Source organism: Amyelois transitella, chromosome 4 (assembly GCF_032362555.1).
Source record: "Amyelois transitella isolate CPQ chromosome 4, ilAmyTran1.1, whole genome shotgun sequence".
Lineage (NCBI taxonomy): Eukaryota > Metazoa > Arthropoda > Insecta > Lepidoptera > Pyralidae > Amyelois > Amyelois transitella.
In genome coordinates this window covers 1,371,968-1,392,422 of record NC_083507.1, presented here as the reverse complement: position 1 = coordinate 1,392,422, position 20,455 = coordinate 1,371,968, and the positions used below count along the sequence as shown (strand labels likewise).

General features: G+C 37.1%; 3 protein-coding genes across 4 annotated transcripts; 2 read left to right on the top strand and 1 right to left on the bottom strand.

Moving 5' to 3' along the window:
* Positions 1-1,584: 1,584 nt before the first annotated feature.
* LOC132904391 (putative RNA polymerase II subunit B1 CTD phosphatase RPAP2) lies at positions 1,585-10,436 on the bottom strand. Its single transcript, XM_060954689.1, has 2 exons — positions 9,586-10,436; positions 1,585-3,620 (listed from the first exon to the last, which is right to left on the bottom strand). The coding sequence occupies exons 1-2, from the start codon at positions 10,278-10,280 to the stop codon at positions 2,825-2,827; spliced, it is 1,491 nt and encodes a 496-aa protein (XP_060810672.1). The 5' UTR covers positions 10,281-10,436; the 3' UTR covers positions 1,585-2,824.
* Positions 1,711-9,921, top strand: LOC106135933 (uncharacterized). Its single transcript, XM_060954125.1, has 2 exons — positions 1,711-1,765; positions 3,750-9,921. Exon 2 carries the CDS (start codon positions 4,264-4,266, stop codon positions 7,369-7,371), a length of 3,108 nt encoding a protein of 1,035 aa, XP_060810108.1. The 5' UTR covers positions 1,711-1,765; positions 3,750-4,263; the 3' UTR covers positions 7,372-9,921.
* Positions 10,437-11,093: 657 nt separating the features above from the next.
* LOC106140553 (uncharacterized) lies at positions 11,094-20,406 on the top strand. 2 transcript variants are annotated; one of them, XM_060954164.1, is made up of 7 exons: positions 11,094-11,476; positions 13,644-13,796; positions 14,322-14,407; positions 15,979-16,062; positions 16,955-17,082; positions 17,448-17,543; positions 18,687-20,406. In XM_060954164.1, the coding sequence occupies exons 2-7, from the start codon at positions 13,659-13,661 to the stop codon at positions 19,148-19,150; spliced, it is 996 nt and encodes a 331-aa protein (XP_060810147.1). In that variant the 5' UTR covers positions 11,094-11,476; positions 13,644-13,658; the 3' UTR covers positions 19,151-20,406. The 2 variants fall into 2 exon arrangements, with proteins under 2 accessions (XP_060810147.1, XP_013197611.2); XM_013342157.2 differs by having other exon boundaries at positions 18,684-20,406.
* Positions 20,407-20,455: the final 49 nt, after the last annotated feature.

Below are 20,455 nucleotides of genomic sequence, written 5' to 3'. Positions count from 1 at the left end.
TTTGAACATTCAAATTTATTAGTCCTTTTTAGAGCTCGAATTGTGTGGGGTAAACATACATACATAAAATCACGCCTCTTTCCCGGAGGGGTAGGCAGAGACTACCTCTTTCCACTTGCCACGATCTCTGCATACTTCTTTCGCTTCGTCCACATTCATAACTCTCTTCATACAAGCTCGGCGGTTTCGGGTACTTTTGACCTGACCCTTTACCAGGACGTCCTTAATTTGATCAAGATACGTTCGTCTAGGTCTTCCCACTCCGACCTTTCCCTCCACACTCTCCTTGTATATCTGCTTAGTCAACCTGCTTTCATTCATCCTCTCCACATGACCGAACCATCTTAACATACCCTTTTCTATTCCTGTAACTACATCTTCTTTCACATCACAACATTCCCTTATCACGCTGTTCCTTATCCTGTCACTCAATTTCACACCCATCATACTCCTTAACGCTCTCATTTCCACTGCATTTATTCTGCTTTCATGCTTCTTTTGCCATACCCAACTTTCACTCCCATACATTAATGTCGGGACCAACACGCCCCTGTGCACAGCCAGTCGAGCCTTTTTGGATAGTTTCTGACTGCTCATAAAGGCATGCAAAGCTCCATTCACCATGTTCCCCGCGTTCACTCTCCTTTCAATATCACTATCATACTTGCCATCTGATGTAAACTTTGATCCTAGATATACAAACTCTTTCACTTGCTCCACTTTTTCTCCTCCAATCAAAATATTACATGCTGTCATTTCTTTCTCCATTTCAAAAACCAGTGTTTTAGTTTTACTTACGTTCACTTTCATTCCTTTCTCTTTTAAAGCTTCATGCATACAGTTTACCATCTCCTGTAACTCCTCCGCTGATGACGCCAGTATAACCTGATCGTCGGCATAGAGCAGACATTTGACGAGTAACTCATTCATCCTTAATCCACTTTTAGACTCTTTCAAATCTGTCAAACAGCTATCCATAAATAGGTTGAACAGCCACGGTGACGCAACACATCCTTGCCTAACGCCTTTCTCAATCTTAAACCACTCAGTGTGCGCTCCGTTTATCCTGACACAAGCACTCGAATCCTCATATAAGGATTTCAGTGCTCGTATTAAGAGACTGCTCACCCCATGCATAGAAAGTGCTGACCACAATTCATTCCTCTCAACTCTGTCATAGGCCTTTTCCAGATCTACGAATGTGCAATAGACTTTTTGACTCTTGGCCAAAAACTTTTCGGCTATGCACCGCAAGGAAAAGACCTGATCAGTACATCCCATTCCCTTTCGAAATCCCGCTTGAGCATCCCATATTTTGTCATCAGTTTCATTCCTGACTCTATTAATCAATACCTTAGCATACAATTTGCCGACGACGCTAAGCAGGCTTATACCACGATAATTTTTGCAGTCCAGCTGTGACCCTTTTCCTTTGTAAAGTGGCACGATAACAGCCTTACACCAATCTTTTGGTACTCGGCCGCTTCTCCAACACAAATTGAAAAGGCAGTACAACTGACTAGCTACTACGCCTTTTCCTGCTTTAAGCATCTCGACCGACACTCTATCACACCCAGCAGCCTTTGTGGGGTAAAATTATAAATATTGTTATCAATTGGAGTCCTTGTGGCTCAAGAACATGTTGAGAATAAATGATAATTATTACGACGATTTTATAGATAAAATATGATAACGGTATAGACATGATATCTAAGCGTGGGTAAACAGTCGTAATTGTCCAAGAAAAGCTGCTAATTTCTAACAGGTTAGTTGTAAATTATTTCTGACTGTTGCAACCCAAAAACTAAATGCTAATCATCAACAGATCTCTGTCGTCACCATTGTCTAAACTTTTTAAACCAGAGTTCCCCTAACTTTTTTGTGTTTGGTTTTTCCATGTTGTGCTACTTACCTGATATTGATTTCCTGTATTCTGCAACTTACACAATTTTATAAACATATATAATACATATTTTACTTCATAGGTACTTTTCTAAATAATGTATGTGTTTTGATATTATAAGATTGTATGATGGAATAAGAAGGTACTACCAGTGTATGTGTTGAAATCCACTATCGTGGATCCTCATTTACATTTCATGGACCCCCAATTTATTTTTCACTGACGTGGTCCCATTGCAGGTTTTTCATAGACCCCTAGGGGTTTTTATATTAATATCAATTAATAAAGAATTTTCAGAAATTGTATTGAGAGCAAATAGATCTTTATTCTATACTTTCTAAGTCAACACCTTAGTAGTTTGTAAACAACACAATCATCAGGTCAGCCATAGTTTCCTTATTATTTTAAATACTTTCAACCTACAAACCATCCCTTTTTTTTTATATTTCAAACTAGAGTATGCCCACAGATCAGAATGCATAAAACATTTGTCCCATTACCACTGCTGTACCTCTAGAATTTCTGTTTCCACGAGCACTTCAGGTAATTCTTAGTGTACTTTAAGACCAAAAATAAAGAAAGGGACCAACTTGCCACACTTCAAATTTCTAATCTCAGTTGTTTGGGCTTTGCACTGACATGTTAGACAGTGATTTAATTGTTTTTTTTTTTTTAATTTTATTTTAATCTTTTCATTCTACCAATCAACTTGTGGAGAAATTTTTTTTTGTATGTATTGTACATAGTATGTTTGTAACAATATAACTTTAGAAGCGATTGTCTGATTTTAATAAAATGTATTTTCTACATGTTGGAGCTGTTAATTGAATTTTTAAGTTGTTTATAATTATGTATAACAAAACAATTGGCTAATTGAGTACCCATTTAGGCATTTAGTCATAATCAAATATTATCACAGACCTATTCAAAATAAGAAAGGGCGAAAAATAACAAATGTTCACATACAATCCTTCTCCTCAATGCATTTTGAGCATTTTTATCAACAAGTGGCAAATGCCTAGGTCGACTTTCTTCTTCAGCAGGAGTCGTATCCTGTTCTTCTTGGCTCACATCAGGAATAGTCATTTCCCCAGCAAAGTACGCTCTCACTTTCAACTGCATTTTCTTACTCTCCTCTTGCAACATGGAATAGTCTGGAAGTGGTTTTAATTCTCTTTGTAAAGTCTGAGCATCAAATTGTCTATCTTCTAATTCGAGCATGTTCAGCTTCCTGCATAGAGCTTGGTATTGGTCATAAGTGTTTGCATTGTACGCTATGCTGTTAGCGTAATTATTTAAATACTCTTTAATGCACTCTCCTTTATCAGCCACCATTTCTCTGACTTTCTCTTCTCCAAACAATAGAAGCAACGTGTCTAAAGTGAACCATTCGGCAAGGCGCTTTTCTACTTCAATCGTTAACACGGTGACAGCCGGTTGACACTTTTTAATTACATTTTTTGGTTTGCTTTGGGCTTTAGGGATGTTATCTGGCTTTTGAGCCAATATTGGGTCAATTTTTTTCTCTGGCTTTTCTATAATGTCGCCAACTATATTTAGTGGGTTATGTTTGCGTTGAACTCTCTTTGTGAACTCTTTATTACTCTGATTGCTAACATTACTTTGAGTACCTTGTTGAGATTCAACAGAATTAATGTTTAAACTTTGATTATGCTTAACAGAACTTGTTACGAACTCCTTAGAGTATTCCGAACTCCTTTGTAAAGGACAAGAACTTTGTATTTTAAAATAAGAAAAATAAGAAAATAAATGACAGTCTGTTTTTTAAGCGTGCATCATCTTTTATTTACCAGCGCAAATATTATTATTTTATAATTATTTTCAGCAAATTTCCTATATTTTGGTCCTTTTCGAGCTAAAAACAATAAAGATGATTACACGAAGTCATAATAAAAAAATTGTTGAATGTGAACCAACTCAGTCTACATCAAAGGAAAAACAAGGTGAGAATAATTATTGATAATTCTTTATGTTCTCGACGGTCCTCGGCTTCCTCAAAAACAGTACGTAGGCTTGCTCTCCAGGCAGAGCACGCACGTCGCCTAGCAAATTTAGAGGCCGAACGGGAACGCATAGCCTTAGAACGAGAGCGCACTGTCTCTGAATTAGAACTTCAAGCCCAACTCGCCGAAATTGACGACGATACAAACAGTTGTAGAAGTTCCCGTCATAGTGATTCAGTGCGTAGTCATCCTTGTGAGACTGTACAGAGTTGGCTCGACCAATGTCATAACCCTACTTCAAAAAACAATTTACAGTGTTCGCAGGAGTTTCAGCCTAATGTGAGTGTAGCCTCCGGTCTCCCTACCGTTGTGAATACTGCGGCTCATGAAGCCTTCATGACGGCACCGGTGAGCTTGCCTCGGCCCACTGCTGCGCACGGCGTGTTCCAGGATATTACTCCGACTGCTGTCGATATCCCGGGCACTTTCCTCGTGCGCCACAATACTCCAAACAGTATTCAACACGATCATTGTAACAAAAATAAAACAGAAAGTAGGGCAAACAATGACTTTCAGGCACTTGCCCGGGCTATCTCGGAGCTTAACACAAAGAGGCCAAAGGTGAGTAATATTCCCTTACCAATTTTTGACGGTAAACCTTCCGACTGGCTTATATTTAGGAAAGTTTTTGATAGCACCAAGCCAGCCTACACCGACGCAGAAAATTTAGCGAGATTAAGTACGGCTTTGCGAGGAACGGCCCGAGAAGCTGTTTCCATCCGACTCGTCGCTGCATCGGATCCCGAGGAGGTTATATCTCAACTACATAAAACCTTTGGACAAACCGAGCTGATTATTTTAGGTGAGGTCAACAAAATTAAATTATTCCCTCAAATTATTACTTCAGAAAGCAAGGAAATTATCGACTTTGCATGTAGGGTCCGCAGTTGTGTAGACACTATTAAGTTACTAAATCAAGTCGAGTATTTATATTCGCCCGAATTATCCAATGCCATCATAAGTAAGCTACCTTCCGCATTACGAGATCACTGGGTTCACTTTGCCTTTGAAAGAGCCGCTACAGGTATAAGCAAATTGGAGTTACTTTCTCAATTTTTGGACTACGAAACAGAGGTTCGAAACAAGTTCGGTTACATTGAGAACTTTAATTTGTTAGGTGCTCCCAGTCAGAAAAATAAGGGCAAGGTGGTAACCACTGAATGTACTGTAACTTCTTCTGAATCCGAAGAATCATCTGCTGCTAGAAAACACATTCAGTTAAACTGTCGCTATTGCAATTTAACTAATCACGCTATAGAGACATGTAGAAAGTTTTTAGCTTTATCTGTAGACGATAGATGGCGTTGGGCGAAAGAACAAAAGGTTTGTCACCGTTGTCTTAAAAGAGGTAATCACAAGTATCGCTTTTGTAAATCAAAAGATGCGTGTGTTGAGGCGTTATGTGGTAAAAGACATCACAAATTGTTACATCGATCTTCGCATGAAGTTAATTTGGCGATTGATTCTGAAGATCAGTCAGCAAGTCAATCTGTTTCAAATTTGAGTCAACAAGTCATCACCCATACTGATATGAAACCGAACTTAAATATTTATCCTTTAAAACCCTTACTTAAAATAATTGCAGTTACAATTAAAGGCCCTACACGTTCTTATGACACTTACGCTTTATTGGATGATGGTTCAACCGGAACTTTTATTGATTTTAAAATATCCAAGCTTATAGGTGCGGCTATAGAATTAGTAAATTTTGATATTCGTGGTCGAAACTGTAATGACTTTTATCATATTAAAGCTAGGTCATTAGATAATCTTAATTTAGGTACCCGACAGACGGTTTGTAAAGAATTTGTGAATTCATATTCACATCTTTTAGATATTAGTGACGATGTGATTTATGAAAACGCAGAACCTACAATTCTTATCGGAGTCGATAACTGGCATTTAACTATATCAAGGGAAACTCGCAGTGGTACTAGATCTCAACCCGTAGCATGCCGAACAGCTTTAGGATGGGTTCTTTATGGCGTGGCTCAAAGCAAAACAAAACAAGTTGAATTCGTTAACCACTGCACCTTAGACGATTGCGACGAAATAAAGTCTATGATCAAAGATTATTTTAAATTGGATTCAATAGGCATTACGAAGAAAGAGCTTAGATCGTCGAGTGATGAAAGAGCAATAAGGATCTTAGATAACACTGCCCATCGTCTCCCGAATGGACAGTATGAAGTAGGGCTTTTGTGGCGAGATGACAACCTTTGCATTCCGGATGGTAGTTATAATCTAGCTTTAAGTAGGTACATGAGTTTAGAACGAAAATTTGCAAAAGATCCACAGTATGCAAATCAATATAGAGTTAATGTTCAAACCACTATTGACAAAGGTTATGTAGAATCTTGTGAGTTCCCACCAAACCCAAAAGCTACTTGGTATTTACCACATTTCGGAGTTACGAACCCCAACAAACCAGGAAAACTACGTGTAGTACACGACGCTGCCGCTAAATGTTACGGTGTTAGTTTAAATAATATGTTATTGTCTGGCCCTGACTTACTACAATCTCTTTTTGATATTCTTTTAAGGTTCCGTGAAGGTAAGGTTGCAATGTCAAGAGATATTCGAGAGATGTTTCCGCAGATAAAAATTCGTGTTCAAGATAGAGACGCGCAACGGTTTTTATGGCGTATAACTTCTGATTCTCCTATATCTGCTTTTAGAATGTCTTCTATGATTTTTGGCGCAGTTTCAAGTCCTTTTACTGCATTATATATTAAAAATAAGAACGCCTTAGAATATCAGTCAAGGTTTCCAAATGCCGTCGATGAAATCTTAAATAACCATTATATGGATGATTTTCTCGGAAGTTTCGATAATGTAGAAGAAGCGGCAGCAATAGCACGTGATGTATTTTTTATTCATAAACAGGCTGGTTTTGAAATGCGTTCTTGGGTTTCAAATTGCTCCGAAGCTTTAAAATTTATACCCCCAGAATTAAAAGTTCAGAACACTGAAATTGAATTAGGAAATAGTTCTGTTCCTGTTAGAACTTTGGGGTTAATTTGGTTTCCTTTAGATGATGCAATAGGTTTTAATATTCATTCATCTATTTCTGATTTTCCAGAAAACCCCACGAAACGTAGTGTTTTGTCGCACCTTATGAGCGTTTTCGATCCTTTGGGTTTACTATCTCCTTTAACAATCAGAGGCCGAATCCTTTTTCAGGAAGCTTGGCGAAACAAAATAGGTTGGGATGAAACATTACCAAACAATGAAATTATAAAATGGAAACAATGGTTTTTAGATATTTCTGATTCGGCAAAGTTGCGAATACCGCGGTGTTACATACATTCCTCAAACTTGAAAGTTCTAAAGAGAGAGTTACATTTATTTTGTGATGCAAGTAAAGTTGCATATGCTGCAGCTGCATACTGGCGTTTTACATTTGCTGATGGAACTGTAAAAACCACCTTAATTAGGTACTAGCAAAGCCCGTGTAGCTCCAATAAAAATAGTGTCTATTCCAAGATTGGAATTACAAGGTGCTCTAGTAGCAGCTCGACTGGCAGCTTCTGTTATCAATGCTTGTATCAATAAACCATCCGCGCGTTTCTTTTGGTGCGACTCTAAAAATGTTCTTTCTTGGATCCGAACTAAAACATATAACCTCAAACCATTTGTTGCACATAGAGTTTGTGAAATTTTGGAAATCTCGTCTGAAAGCGAATGGCATTGGGTTCCCACCGTTGAAAATGTTGCAGATGATGCCACTCGTTTCCGGACTGGTAGCATAAGCAAAAGGTGGTTTGAGGGACCTCAGTTTTTATTTTTGTCTCAAAGTGATTGGCCTACAGAGTCAACCACAAATATTTCATGTATGTTAGAGACAAATAAAGATATTAATTCTATAAATTTTGATACATAATGTAAGAATTTTTTAGTTGCAAACCCAGAACGTTTTAGTTCATGGTTGAAGTTTCAACGCGCAACAGTTTTAGCTCAAAATTACCTGAGATTGTCAAAGATTAGGTGTTTGCAAAAAAGCGGGGTAGATATTAAGTTGATTGTATGGCTTGATGGCCACATTACTCGTTTCGATCTGAAGGATACTGGTAACTGTACCAATCGGACACCATATAGCCCTGATCCGACCGCAGAAGATTTACTTCGAGTTCGCCTTCATACATTTCTCGCCTGTCAAAGATCTGCTTTCTCTGCTGAATATAAATGTTTGATCAATGGCACTCCCATACAGGCAAGCAGTAGATAAACTTAGTAAACTTGAAGTCTTTATAAGCGATGATGGTTTGATTCGATTAAAGGGACGTGCCCAGTTAGATTTAGACAACGAAACGAAGGACTTTGTCAGACATCCAATAATCCTAGATGGAAATTCTAATGCCATCAAACTTTTAATAATGTTTTACCATCGCAAGTTTGCCCATGCCAATAATGAGACAATCTTAAATGAAATGAGAAAGGATTTTTTTATATTTCGACTGAGAAGTATTATCAAGAAAGTCGCTTATCAGTGTCAATTCTGCAAAAATCGAAAAGCTACGGCATCAATTCCTCCTACTGGAGACTTGCCTCCAGCTCGGCTTGCGCATCATAAACGCCCGTTTACATTTATAGGGCTCGATTATTTTGGCCCTCTTAAAGTAAGCATTGGAAGACGATCAGAGAAGAGATGGGTGGCTATTTTTACCTGTTTGACAGTAAGAGCGATTCATATTGAGATAGTTAACAACCTTTCAGCCGATTCAGCTGTAATGGCATTACGTCGTTTCATTGCCAGACGTGGTACACCATCTGAGATTTGGAGCGATAACGGAACTTCTTTCGTCGGAGCGACCAAAGAACTGAAGGAGCTGTATGGTGCTCCTGTGACTACTTTTGCTGCTAATAATTATATAAAATGGCGGTTTATTCCTCCTGCAGCTCCATTTATGGGCGGATGTTGGGAAAGATTGGTTCGTTCAGTTAAAAATGCATTAAAAGTGACCCTTCCGCCCGGAAAATGTTATCCAGAAGAATTATTGACAACGTTACTAGCTGAAGTCGAAGCATTAATTAACGCTCGCCCTCTCACTTTTGTAGCAGTTGAATCTAATGATGAAGCTCTTACCCCCAACCATTTTATTTTTGGTTCAAACTGTGCAAGTACGATACCCCTTCAACTGACTGACCGGGATTTGATTAGCCGCCAAGGCTGGAAGAGAGCTATACGTCTATCCGACCATTTTTGGAAAAGGTGGATTCATGAGTATTTGCCATCGCTGATACCCAGGCAAATAAATTCGCCCAATCACCGGAATTTGGCTGTTGGAGATGTCGTTGTTATCATGGACGAAAACCTTCCTCGAGGCATGTGGCCCAAAGGGCGGATTGTGGCTGTGTACTTGGGAAAAGACAAAAAGGTTCGAATGGCAGACGTAACCACTGAAGGCGGAGTATTAAGAAGACCAGCAAGAAAATTGGTGCAGTTACCTGTATTTCAAAATTCTTAGTTTTAGTTTAAGTTTCAGTTTGTATTTGGGGGGGAGAGTGTTACGAACTCCTTAGAGTATTCCGAACTCCTTTGTAAAGGACAAGAACTTTGTATTTTAAAATAAGAAAAATAAGAAAATAAATGACAGTCTGTTTTTTAAGCGTGCATCATCTTTTATTTACCAGCGCAAATATTATTATTTTATAATTATTTTCAGCAAATTTCCTATAGAACTAGAACTACTGTTATTATTTTCACAATCATTAACATTTTTCACAATTACTTTAGCCTCAATATTAGTTAATTCATTGCCAGTATCAGTCATTTCATTGAGGCTGGCAGTAGCAAAATCATTGATTGAAGAAAATTGAGACTTATCAGATTTTACTTCAATTTTCTCTATTATTGATACATCCACTTCTAGGCCCAAGCTGCCGACTGTATCAGAAGGAAGCAGATGGAAGGCAGGTATCTCTTCATATTCCCTAAACCACAAGGGGCTTGTTAACATCTGTTTTTTCACAAATTTCGCCGCTCTGTAACAACTGTTGCTGCAAAAAGTTTTCCGAGCTGTGATATCATAAACCTTGTTGGTTTTCATAGATATTCGGTACTTCTGTTTTGGGATGTCTTTTTCTGAAAGTGCATTTTGACATAACGGGTAACCGCACAGGTGAATGATAGCCCTCTCTTCTATAACATCTTCGAAGTGGCTCTGATTGATGTCTGGCAAGCATTGTAAGAAATATGATTCAGTTACGACCTTCTCTAACAGGCTTTCCACAATGGTTTGCGCTTTCGCGTTGCATACTCGTTTCTTGACAATCGCTTCACGTATTTGCTCTTTAGTCATTTCTTCAATTTTGCACGGCTTTTTCTTCATTCTAACATTTTTTGTATCCATTTCGGGTACTCTGTGCCGTTTTGCTATCCTTTTTTGTGTTATAATCTCCGACTTAAATAATATTATTTATTTTTTTAAGTCGAGTGAGACCTCAGAAGAACTTTAAGTAAAAATACCTGACTGATCACGTCACCTCAATCAAAGTGTCAATGAATGACATTGATTGATTGTATCATATTGCGATTTGTTCTAGGCAAAAGCTTCTATCAAGTATAAAACAAATATACTTAATCGAAGGGCACCCCTAGCCCTTCGATATATTTTGAAGTTACGCATTGTATAAAGTTACAAGATTAAGGTGTAGTCATAGAATTATAAATATAAATAATTGTGAAGGACGGGAACTTGATCAACATGCCAATGTTAAGACTCGAGTTACTGGAATATGTCCAGAGACCCAAGACTGCAATGACTAGTAGTGGCAAAATGATAATACCAATGTTTACATGTAGAAAATTACTGATCAACAAAAAAATAAATAACAAAGTCAACGTTTGTAAGGTAATCCGGGAATAAAAGCGCCACCGAAACCTTTTTTAGAAGATCTATATAAATGTCCGCAACACAATGTTTATAATTGGTATGTTGTAGAACTATGTAATTTAATGTGTTGAGCTATAAGATTTTGAATGAACTAAATTGAAAAGCCTTATCCATTGCTAATTTATTCCGTGCTTTTAAGTATATAGATTAAAGAGCTGAAGCCGTATGCTATATGCCAGTCAGTGTCTTTACAGACAAGAAAAAAACATTAATGTCATTGTCACAAAAAGTTGTACCGTCCAAGTACCGTTCGGCCGTCAGTCAGTGTCAGCTGGTGGTCAGCTGTCTACTTTTGGTCTTATATTCATAATTTTCTTTTTTCAACTAACTCAAAATATGTTTGCCTTTCACTAGCTGCTATACACGAACTTTTGGACTTATTAATATAATAAAATTATATTTAATTTGATTGCTTTCACAATTGTTGCATTTGAACATTCAAATTTATTAGTCCTTTTTAGAGCTCGAATTGTGTGGGGTAAAATTATAAATATTGTTATCAATTGGAGTCCTTGTGGCTGAAGAACATGTTGAGAGTAAATGATAATTATTACCACGATTTTATAGATAAAATATGATAACGGTATAGACATGATATCTAAGCGTGGGTAAACAGTCGTAATTGTCCAAGAAAAGCTGCTAATTTCTAACAGGTTAGTTGTAAATTATTTCTGACTGTTGCAACCCAAAAACTAAATGCTAATCATCAACAGATCTCTGTCGTCACCATTGTCGAAACTTTTTAAACCAGAGTTCCCCTAACTTTTTTGTGTTTGGTTTTTCCATGTTGTGCTACTTACCTAATGTGACCATTTCTTTTTTGCGACAGAGCGGGATGCTTTCAGAATTTTGTACATAAGTAAATAAAAAAATATACTATATTCTTAATATATAAGTTAATTATGAATAATTATCTATACATATAATAAAACAGTAAAAATATTTTGTCTGTACATTTAGTATTTTTGACTGACTGTTCTCGTCAGCGAGATTTGAGTGCAATATTGATATAAAATAAGTATTAAAATTTAGTTTGCTTGCAAAAGCGGGACATTTTGGCTCTCGCTGGGGACAGCGGGACAGGCAGCCTGAAAGCGGGACAATCCCGCCGAAAGCGGGACGTATGGTCACTTTATACTTACCTGATATTGATTTCCTGTATTCTGCAACTTACACAATTTTATAAACATATATAATACATATTTTACTTCATAGGTACTTTTATAAATAACGTATGTGTTCTGATATTATAAGATTGTATGATGTAATAAGAAGGTACTACCAGTGTATGTGTTGAGATCCACTATCGTGGATCCTCATTTTCATGCTGAGGGGGATTTCATCCTGTTGCAGGTTGTCATAGACCCCTAGTGGTCAATATACATAGACCATTTTGGAAATCACTGATTTAAACTATATCTCATAAGGGTTATTAACATTCAGCTCAAACTACTCAGTTGGGCTTATAGTAGTCTATTGAAATGGATATCAATTAAGAAATAATTTTCAGAAATTGTATTGAGAGCAAACAGAACTTTAATCAAGTAAACACCTTAGTAGTTTGTAAACAACACAATCATTAGGTCAGCCATAATTTCCTTATTATTTTAAATAATTTCAACCTACAAAGCATCCCTTTTTTTTTAATTTCAAACTAGTACTCTAGTGCCCACAGATCAGTCTGCACAAAACATTAATACCATTGACACTGCTGTACTTCTACAATTTCTGTTTCCACAAGCATTTCAGGAAATCCTTAGTGTAGTTTAAGACCAAATAAAGAAAGGTACCAACTTGCCACACTTCAAATTTCTAATATCAGTAGTTTGGGCTTTGCGAGACAGTGATATAATTCTTGTTTTTTTTTTTTAAATTCAATTTTAATCTTTTCATTCTACCAATCAACTTGTGGTGTAAATATTTTTTTTTTATGTACGAGATGATGAGATGGCCTCATTTTAATAAAATGTATGTAGAAGCTGTTAATAGAGTTTTTAAGTTGTTTATAATTATGTATCTATACCAAAATAATGGCTAATTGAGTACCCATTTAGGCATTTAGTCATATCATAATCAAATATTATCACATACCTATTCAAAATAAGAAAGGGCGAAAAATAAATTTGGTCATGTTTTGGTAACAATAGTAATGTCCATTGTTCAGTTTCATTGTTTTTATCTCTAACTATAACAGCGGTGATGTACAATAGTCAATTAGAGTAGCATTTTTCACTGACAGTGTTGTTTTTACCATTGTGATGAAGACATTAGTTGTGACTTTAATATTTATCTAAAATTATTAAGCTGTTAAGGTACAGGTGAACTTATTGCTAACAACATTACGTACAAGTGGACTAACAGGAAATGGAAAACAGATAAGAAATTGGGTTAATTTGAGAATTCAAAAAACTGTTTAAAAATCTTAGTGTTTCCATTTAGGAAACTGAGATGAAGACAATGCCCTAGTAAGAAATCAAAGTTACAAATTCAATTTTATGTACTTGTAATGTATAATTTTGTATGACTTAATTTAAAGTCGAAAGTTGTAACTATTTTATCAAGAGCCTCCTATTCTATATTGTCACTTTATCTGTCATAATGTGATATCATTTTGATAGCACGAGATGTCAATGAACTTTAAACAAGCTCTGATAACAAAATTGAGTAAGTACATTTAATAACAAATAAAATAATAATAAGCTGTTGCTCGCGACAACATTTCCACAAAATCTCATCAAAATCGGTCTAGCGATATACTCGTGTATAAATGCGAAAATCTTTCAATCACTCAAAATTATATATAGCATGGATTCCTTGCAGGAGGCCTAATCAAGCATGATGCACATGTGGATGTGGTCAGGATACGACATAGGAGAGTTCCTGTTCTCGGGGCTGTGGGTCAACACGCAGTGGGCCTTCGCCCTCACGTGGCTGGCGCTGTTCTTCGTCGCTATGCTGTTTGAGGGCTCGAAGGTAATCCATTTTGTTGTAACCTACTTCCCTGGGTTGTGGGTCTTCGGTTCTCACGACGCTCGAAAGTAAAATAAAATTTTATTTAATTAATATTATATTATTTGATGTACTGTGTAATGTCAACCCAGTCTGCACATGTGTGACAGTGCTTCTCTGAAGTACCGTGTTCAATTCCAGTCGACTCGAGATCAAAAATTTACTGTCTTGGATTTAATGTACGTATCGTGTACATAATGTTTATAAATATTTAATTTGGCAAAAAAAAAACCTTTTACAAGTTTTTTATCTGCACCGAATTATGCTTAAAAGCTAACTTATTTATACCGTTGAGAGTTGTTTAAACTTTATTGTACAAAATACAAATGTATAGCACAATTGCTAGAAGCATTTATCTACCAGTCAACCATTGGGTATGACAGAGAACTTTAGATGTGATCAAACTAAATAAATATATTTAAAAATTTATACTTACACAAAATACAAAATAAATTAATTATAATAAACATACAAAATAAATTCTTCCAGGTGTTCCTGGCCGAGGTACAGCGTCAAGCTCAGAAGAAACTGTACCCCTACAGGTCAGACGAGAGAAGAAATTTACTATGTGAAAGGTATTTCTAATACATTTATTCTTCTTTTCTATTCTTATATAGGTATCTATCTAATTAGCGGGTGGATGGCTTGTGACTTCCGACCTTTTAGAACAGAACCACTACATATATTTCGCGTGGATGTCGTAAAAGGCGACCAGGGATAGGCTTATAAACATGGGATTCCTCTTGTAGGCGATGCAACCCGTCACTATTTGAATCACAATTCAAATCATATAGTCATATTAGGCTGAACGGCTTTCAGTCTTTTCATGACTGTTGGCCCTGTCTACCCCGCAAGGGTTATAGACGTGTAGGTATGTATTTAGCGCGGAGATAATGATTTTTTTGAGCTGAGACGCCATTTTGACATGACAAAGAATTGAGATGACAAAGATGTCAAACAAGGGTTATAATATTAGTTTATTTTCCGACAATTGTCGAAAAAGCTGATTGAGGTATCTCGTGACCGGAGTGCTGGAAATTATCTATCTGGCTCAGAGAATCAGCATTGCCATTCAAATTGGCAATGCTGCCAGCCTTCCGGGCACACTCCCGCATGTTGAAGCTATGCAGGGCCTGTACAATTTGTAAATTAAATTTTAGTTTGCAAGCTTAAGTTTTAATTTGAGTTCAGTTTAATTATTATTTTTTAAACAAGAGTTGTGCGGATAGCGATATATTGTTTAATGGAACTAGTAAATAATCATTGTTATCCATAGTTTGTATTTCAATAGATGATATACTATTAGTAATGATTGTAAACCGACCGTAATATGTTTAACAAAGATTGTTTCTCAATGTAAACCGTGCTGTGTGGTTCCCTGCACCAATACAAAAAAGAATAGGACCACTCCATCTCTTTCCAATGGATGTCGTAAAAGGCGACTAAGGGAAAGGCGAAAATTTCTCGCGCGTCACGTGATTTACCTAGTTTACATCGAACATAACATATAATCACGTCTATATCCCTTGCGGGGTAGACAGAGGCAACAGTCATCAAAAGACTGAAAGGCCACATTCAGCTGTTTGGCTTTATGATATACCTAATTCAGATTCAAATAGTGACAGGTAGCTAGCCCGTCGCCAAAAAGAGTAATCCCAAGTTTACAAGCCTATCCCTTAGTCGCCTTTTACGACATCCATGGGAAACACATGAAGTGGTCCTATTATTTATTTTCTATTGTTGCCGGGAACCACACGGCACGTTTGTCCCTTTTTATCGCGCGAAAAACTATCACTGTCCCATTTCAACGTCATAATAAAAAGCGAAATGTTATTTTGTTTTTCGAGATCGTGACAAGTGGAAAGAGGTAGTCTCTGCCTACCCCTCCGGGAATGAGGCGTGATTTTATGTATGTATGTATGTTATGTTACCTAGACGAACGTATCTTGATCAAATTAAGGACGTCCTGGTAAAGGGTCAGGTCAAAAGTACCCGAAACCGCCGAGCCTGCATGAAGAGAGTTATGAATGTGAATGAAGCGAAGGAAATATGCAGAGATCGTGGCAAGTGGAAAGAGGTAGTCTCTGCCTACCCCTCCGGGAAAGAGGCGTGATTTTATGTATGTATGTATGTTATTTTTTTACAGAGAACAAAGCAACCCAATGGAGCCGACTACGAGTCGCAACGCCAGCACCGGTCAGGTCAGCAGGTGGTCCTCCTTCAGGGTCAGGTAAATTGTATTATGCTGCCGTGCGGTTCCCGGCACCAACATTAAAAAAAGAATAGTACCACTCCATCTCGTTCCCCATGGATGTCGTAAAAGGCGACTAAGGGATAGGCTTATATACTTGGGATTCTTCTTTTAGGCGATGGGCCAGCAACCTGTAACTATTTGAATCTCAGTTCTATCATTGAGCCAAAAAGTTGAACGTGGCCTGTCAGTCTCTTCAAGACTGTTGGCTCTGTCTACCCCGCAAGGGATAAAGACGTGACTATATGTATGTATGTAAATTGTATTAAAATATCTTGGTCCTCCTGGCTTTTGTCCCGGTTGCATCCTCACCACTCTGGGGAGGAGCCCGGGGTACGCCTTTAACCATGGACTTATGTTCTCGGCGGCGGACGCGGTGCCGTGACAGCTTGAACAGGCGCACTGCGCATGCGCAAATGCATAGACAAAGGGTGAATGACGCCTATAAATACACTTGACTAAATTCAGACGGCTTTAACTATGTTATAAATAAATCAGACAAGTAAAAAAAATAATTAAACAATTTTCATTTAGCATCTTTATAAATGTTATAGGTATGCATAAGTAACTGTTGAAAAAGTGTAATGCGTCGTGCCACGTAGTTCGCGGTACTTTAGAATAGGACCATTCCATCTCTTTCCCATAGTACTCGTAAAAGGCGACTAAGGAAAAACGCACGTATATATTTAGTGCGGACCAAAATGGGTTTGGTTCCCCTGCAAACTTTGCGGAGATCAGATACTTCTTGTAAGACTTACCCAATCCAGTATCACTGTCGTAGGCGCACTCGCAAGTTCCTCATCAGAGGAACGAGAATGTAACTGGCACAAACATTAAAAGGATGATGCCGAAATCTTATGTTTCCGACCAGGGCCCTAGTGAACTTCTACCAGTCGGCAGTGTTCGTCACTCACAACGTGGTTGGCTACCTGCTGATGTTAGCTGTCATGATATACAACATACATCTCATACTCGCCGTGGTCTTCGGCATGATGGTAGGTAGGTATCTTTTTTATAAGCTAACTCTTACAATTGAACATTAAACTTTCTCATAGGAGAAGAATGCAAGTATTGCCCACGTGACATAGTTAAGACTCATGAGTCTAAATTTAGCATATTATGTGTTTATAGATTCCCCTGCAAATCTTACAGAGGTTAGACGGAAGTTGCTTTCTGTAAAAACTTGATTGAGTGCGCTTGATGTTTAGAAAGATGTAGTGGTAAACGCATAGTAAAAAAATATCTACTCACTCTTGGCAAGCGATTTGGCGAACACATAACAATGTTATGTGTTTATTGTTAAGGTTTAAGTTAAGTTAACTGTAATTTCTACCAACATTTAAAAAAACCTTATGAAATTCCAGGGTACTTCCTATTCGGCACATCGTTGACCAAACTGCAAATGAAATGCTTCAGCACCAAGCGAGTGGTCATCTGCACTCCGGAATGTGACGACACAGGTAAGCCTCCACAGACTTAGTAACAAGAATCCGAATTTCTGTTATTATTTACGCTATCTAGCTTTCAGTTATGTTTACTTTGTTTAGAAGCTAGAATCCTAGCATAATGTGACAATAACCCTCGTTATTTTCATTGCATTTTGTAACTATAGCTAGGATAGGAGGTTCATCTCATTTATCTACGTTGGATTTATGCGTTCTGATACGCCCTCTCATTTAATAAAGGAACCAATCTTAAAAAAACTTGGTTCCTTTATTAAAATCTTAGTGAAAGTTCAATTATACTATCTTATAATGTCTTGCGGGGTGGACAGAGTCAGCAGTCCTGAAAGACTGATAGGCCACGTTCAGCTGTTAGGCTTAATGATAGAATTGAGATTCAAATAGTGACAGGTTGCTAACACATCGTCTAAAACAAGAATCCCAAGTTTATAAGCCTAGCCCTTAGTCGCCTTTTACGACATCCATGAATGTTGTTGACGTGTTCTTCCGTCCACAAAGACCGATGCAACACGGAGAAGTGTACATGGGAGGTTTGCGAGGGGAAGCTGTGCAAAAAAATGGACGCCATTGAACTGCAACAGGCCGAGACGCAGCTCAGTCCGGAGGCCTACCGCCCGCCTAAATATTAGTGGTCAGATTTGTATAGCTTCGTAGGTTGATATTTTATTTTGTGTAATGTAGTGAATGTTGAAGGTTGCCATGTTGCGCGGCCATTTTGTTTCTGTGTAAGATTTTTCGTTTGTTTTTTTATTTTAAAAATATGTGGTCATTGAACTGCTGCAGGCTGAAACGCAGCTCAGTTCGGAGGACTACCGCACACCTAAATATTAGTGGTTACATTTTTAGTAGTTCATAGTTCTTCGAAATTAATTTGTGTCCCAATATTTGTTTCATGCTGATCCTTCTATAGATAAAGTTTGGATTAGGTTATTTTTTTTCCGACACAATGTAAATAGTTAATTTCGCTTTATTATTCATTCGTAGACAATAATTTTTTATCTATTATATATGAGTAGATAATAGCGTTAGTTCACCATTGTCAAATGAATAATTTCGATTGGTGTAGAAACTTCTCAGACAAAAGCGTAGAGCTTACTGTTATTTAATCAAATGTTATTTAATGTCAAAATTTTCCAGCAGGTACAACACCGCCTCTAATAGACTCTAGTTCCGAATCAGACTTTTTTATCTGTCGCACACGGACATGCATTCAGCCCTCGCACTACTTCCCCACCGCGTCGGGCTCCGGCGACCAGCCAACCTGCCATTATGGCGCCAAAAGCTGCCCCTCGAAGGTAGCTAAACGCGGGAAAACACAACCGAACATAACCATTCAAAATAACGATAATTCCCAAGAAAGTGAAAAAGAAGACAGTCCTAGCGTCGAAGATGTACAACTTCTGAGAACAGAAAGGCAGGGTTGCTGCAAGGAAAAAGTGGAGAAGTGTAAATCTAGTCAGGACACAAGTGTGATTGTGCACGAACAGTGCTGTAAGAAAGAGAGGGTCCGAGAGGAGTCACCGGACAGAGTGAGAGAGGTGACTCCACAGATTACGTGCTGTCACTCCACAGCGCCTTCGGAGAGTCAGGAACAGATTATGTAGCGAAAGATGAAGGGTATGTGTAGACAATATATTTTTTTAAATAAATAAACTGGCAAAGCCTTATTATAATTATATAGCTTAATTATATAAAGTCTATGGTTGAGATGAAAGGTTAGGACAATACTTTGGCGGGCAAGTAAAAAATATTGATAGTGAAATTGGGGTGCTATTTGCAAGCTAGTGAGTGACATAATAAAATGCGCCATAGCTGAATTTAATTCGATCCAAATAATTTCAATAGATGCATCGCTTTAAATTAATTTTCTTTTAGTAATTCACAAAGTTTTTAAATAGCATCACAGTTGGCGCAGGCTGTGGTCGTCGGCCGATATGCTCATTTTAGTGCATAAATGTCTTAGGGAAGCTATTATTTTCTGTAAATTGAAAAGTATTCAATATCGAGTAGAGATATGCTCATTGTAGGCAAAATATATTTTTAGCTGTACATATTATATAGGATAGTTTTTTACATATCAATAATTTTAGATAGTTTCGAATTTATTTTTAGTGACCAGTTTGGGATTTTTTCAATTGGACTTCCAACGATCAAATTTTGATATAATAATTAACGTAACTTTTATATTCATAAGTTGTTTTTGTTTTATATCTGATGAAAATAAAATATTGTTTATTTACTATAAAAATCAAATTTCATTATTTTATTGTGTGGTGTAGCGTAATCTAAAAAATAAAATAATTACTTGTAATTGTTCGTAGATGAGATACTCATTTGTATGGCCAAATTGTTACGAAAGGAATATTTTTTGACTAAGATTATTTTAATAAAAAAAAATTATAGAATATGTTTTGTTTATAATATGACGGACAAATGTTTGTTAATGTGTTCATAATTAACTATAATTTTCGCCATAGTAACCTCTAGAATGTTTAGTACCTGTTAGGGCGAGTGCCTTGTAATGTTTGCTAGTTAGTGCTAAATAAGTAAACTTAAAAAGTTAATTTTGACATTCTCGGCTTAAAATGGTTTTTGTGAAGAACCATTCGAAAAAATTATCAATAATTCGCTTGTTCAGTTCAATAATAGACCCCTGACTGCGTGTCTATTATAAAACCGACTTTATTGTTATAGTTATACAGTTTTAATTGCAACATCCACAGAGCATGGAATGCTATGACCATTCCTAGAGTTATTGGTGAGCCCTTGTGGTACATAGATTTGTCTTTATCGAATTGTTGCCTAAAATGTTTCCTGCCATTGTGATAATTAAATTGTTACAATAAACTATTATGATAGTTTTCGGTGTTTTATTTTTTAACCAGAATTTCGGTAACTTTTTGAATAAT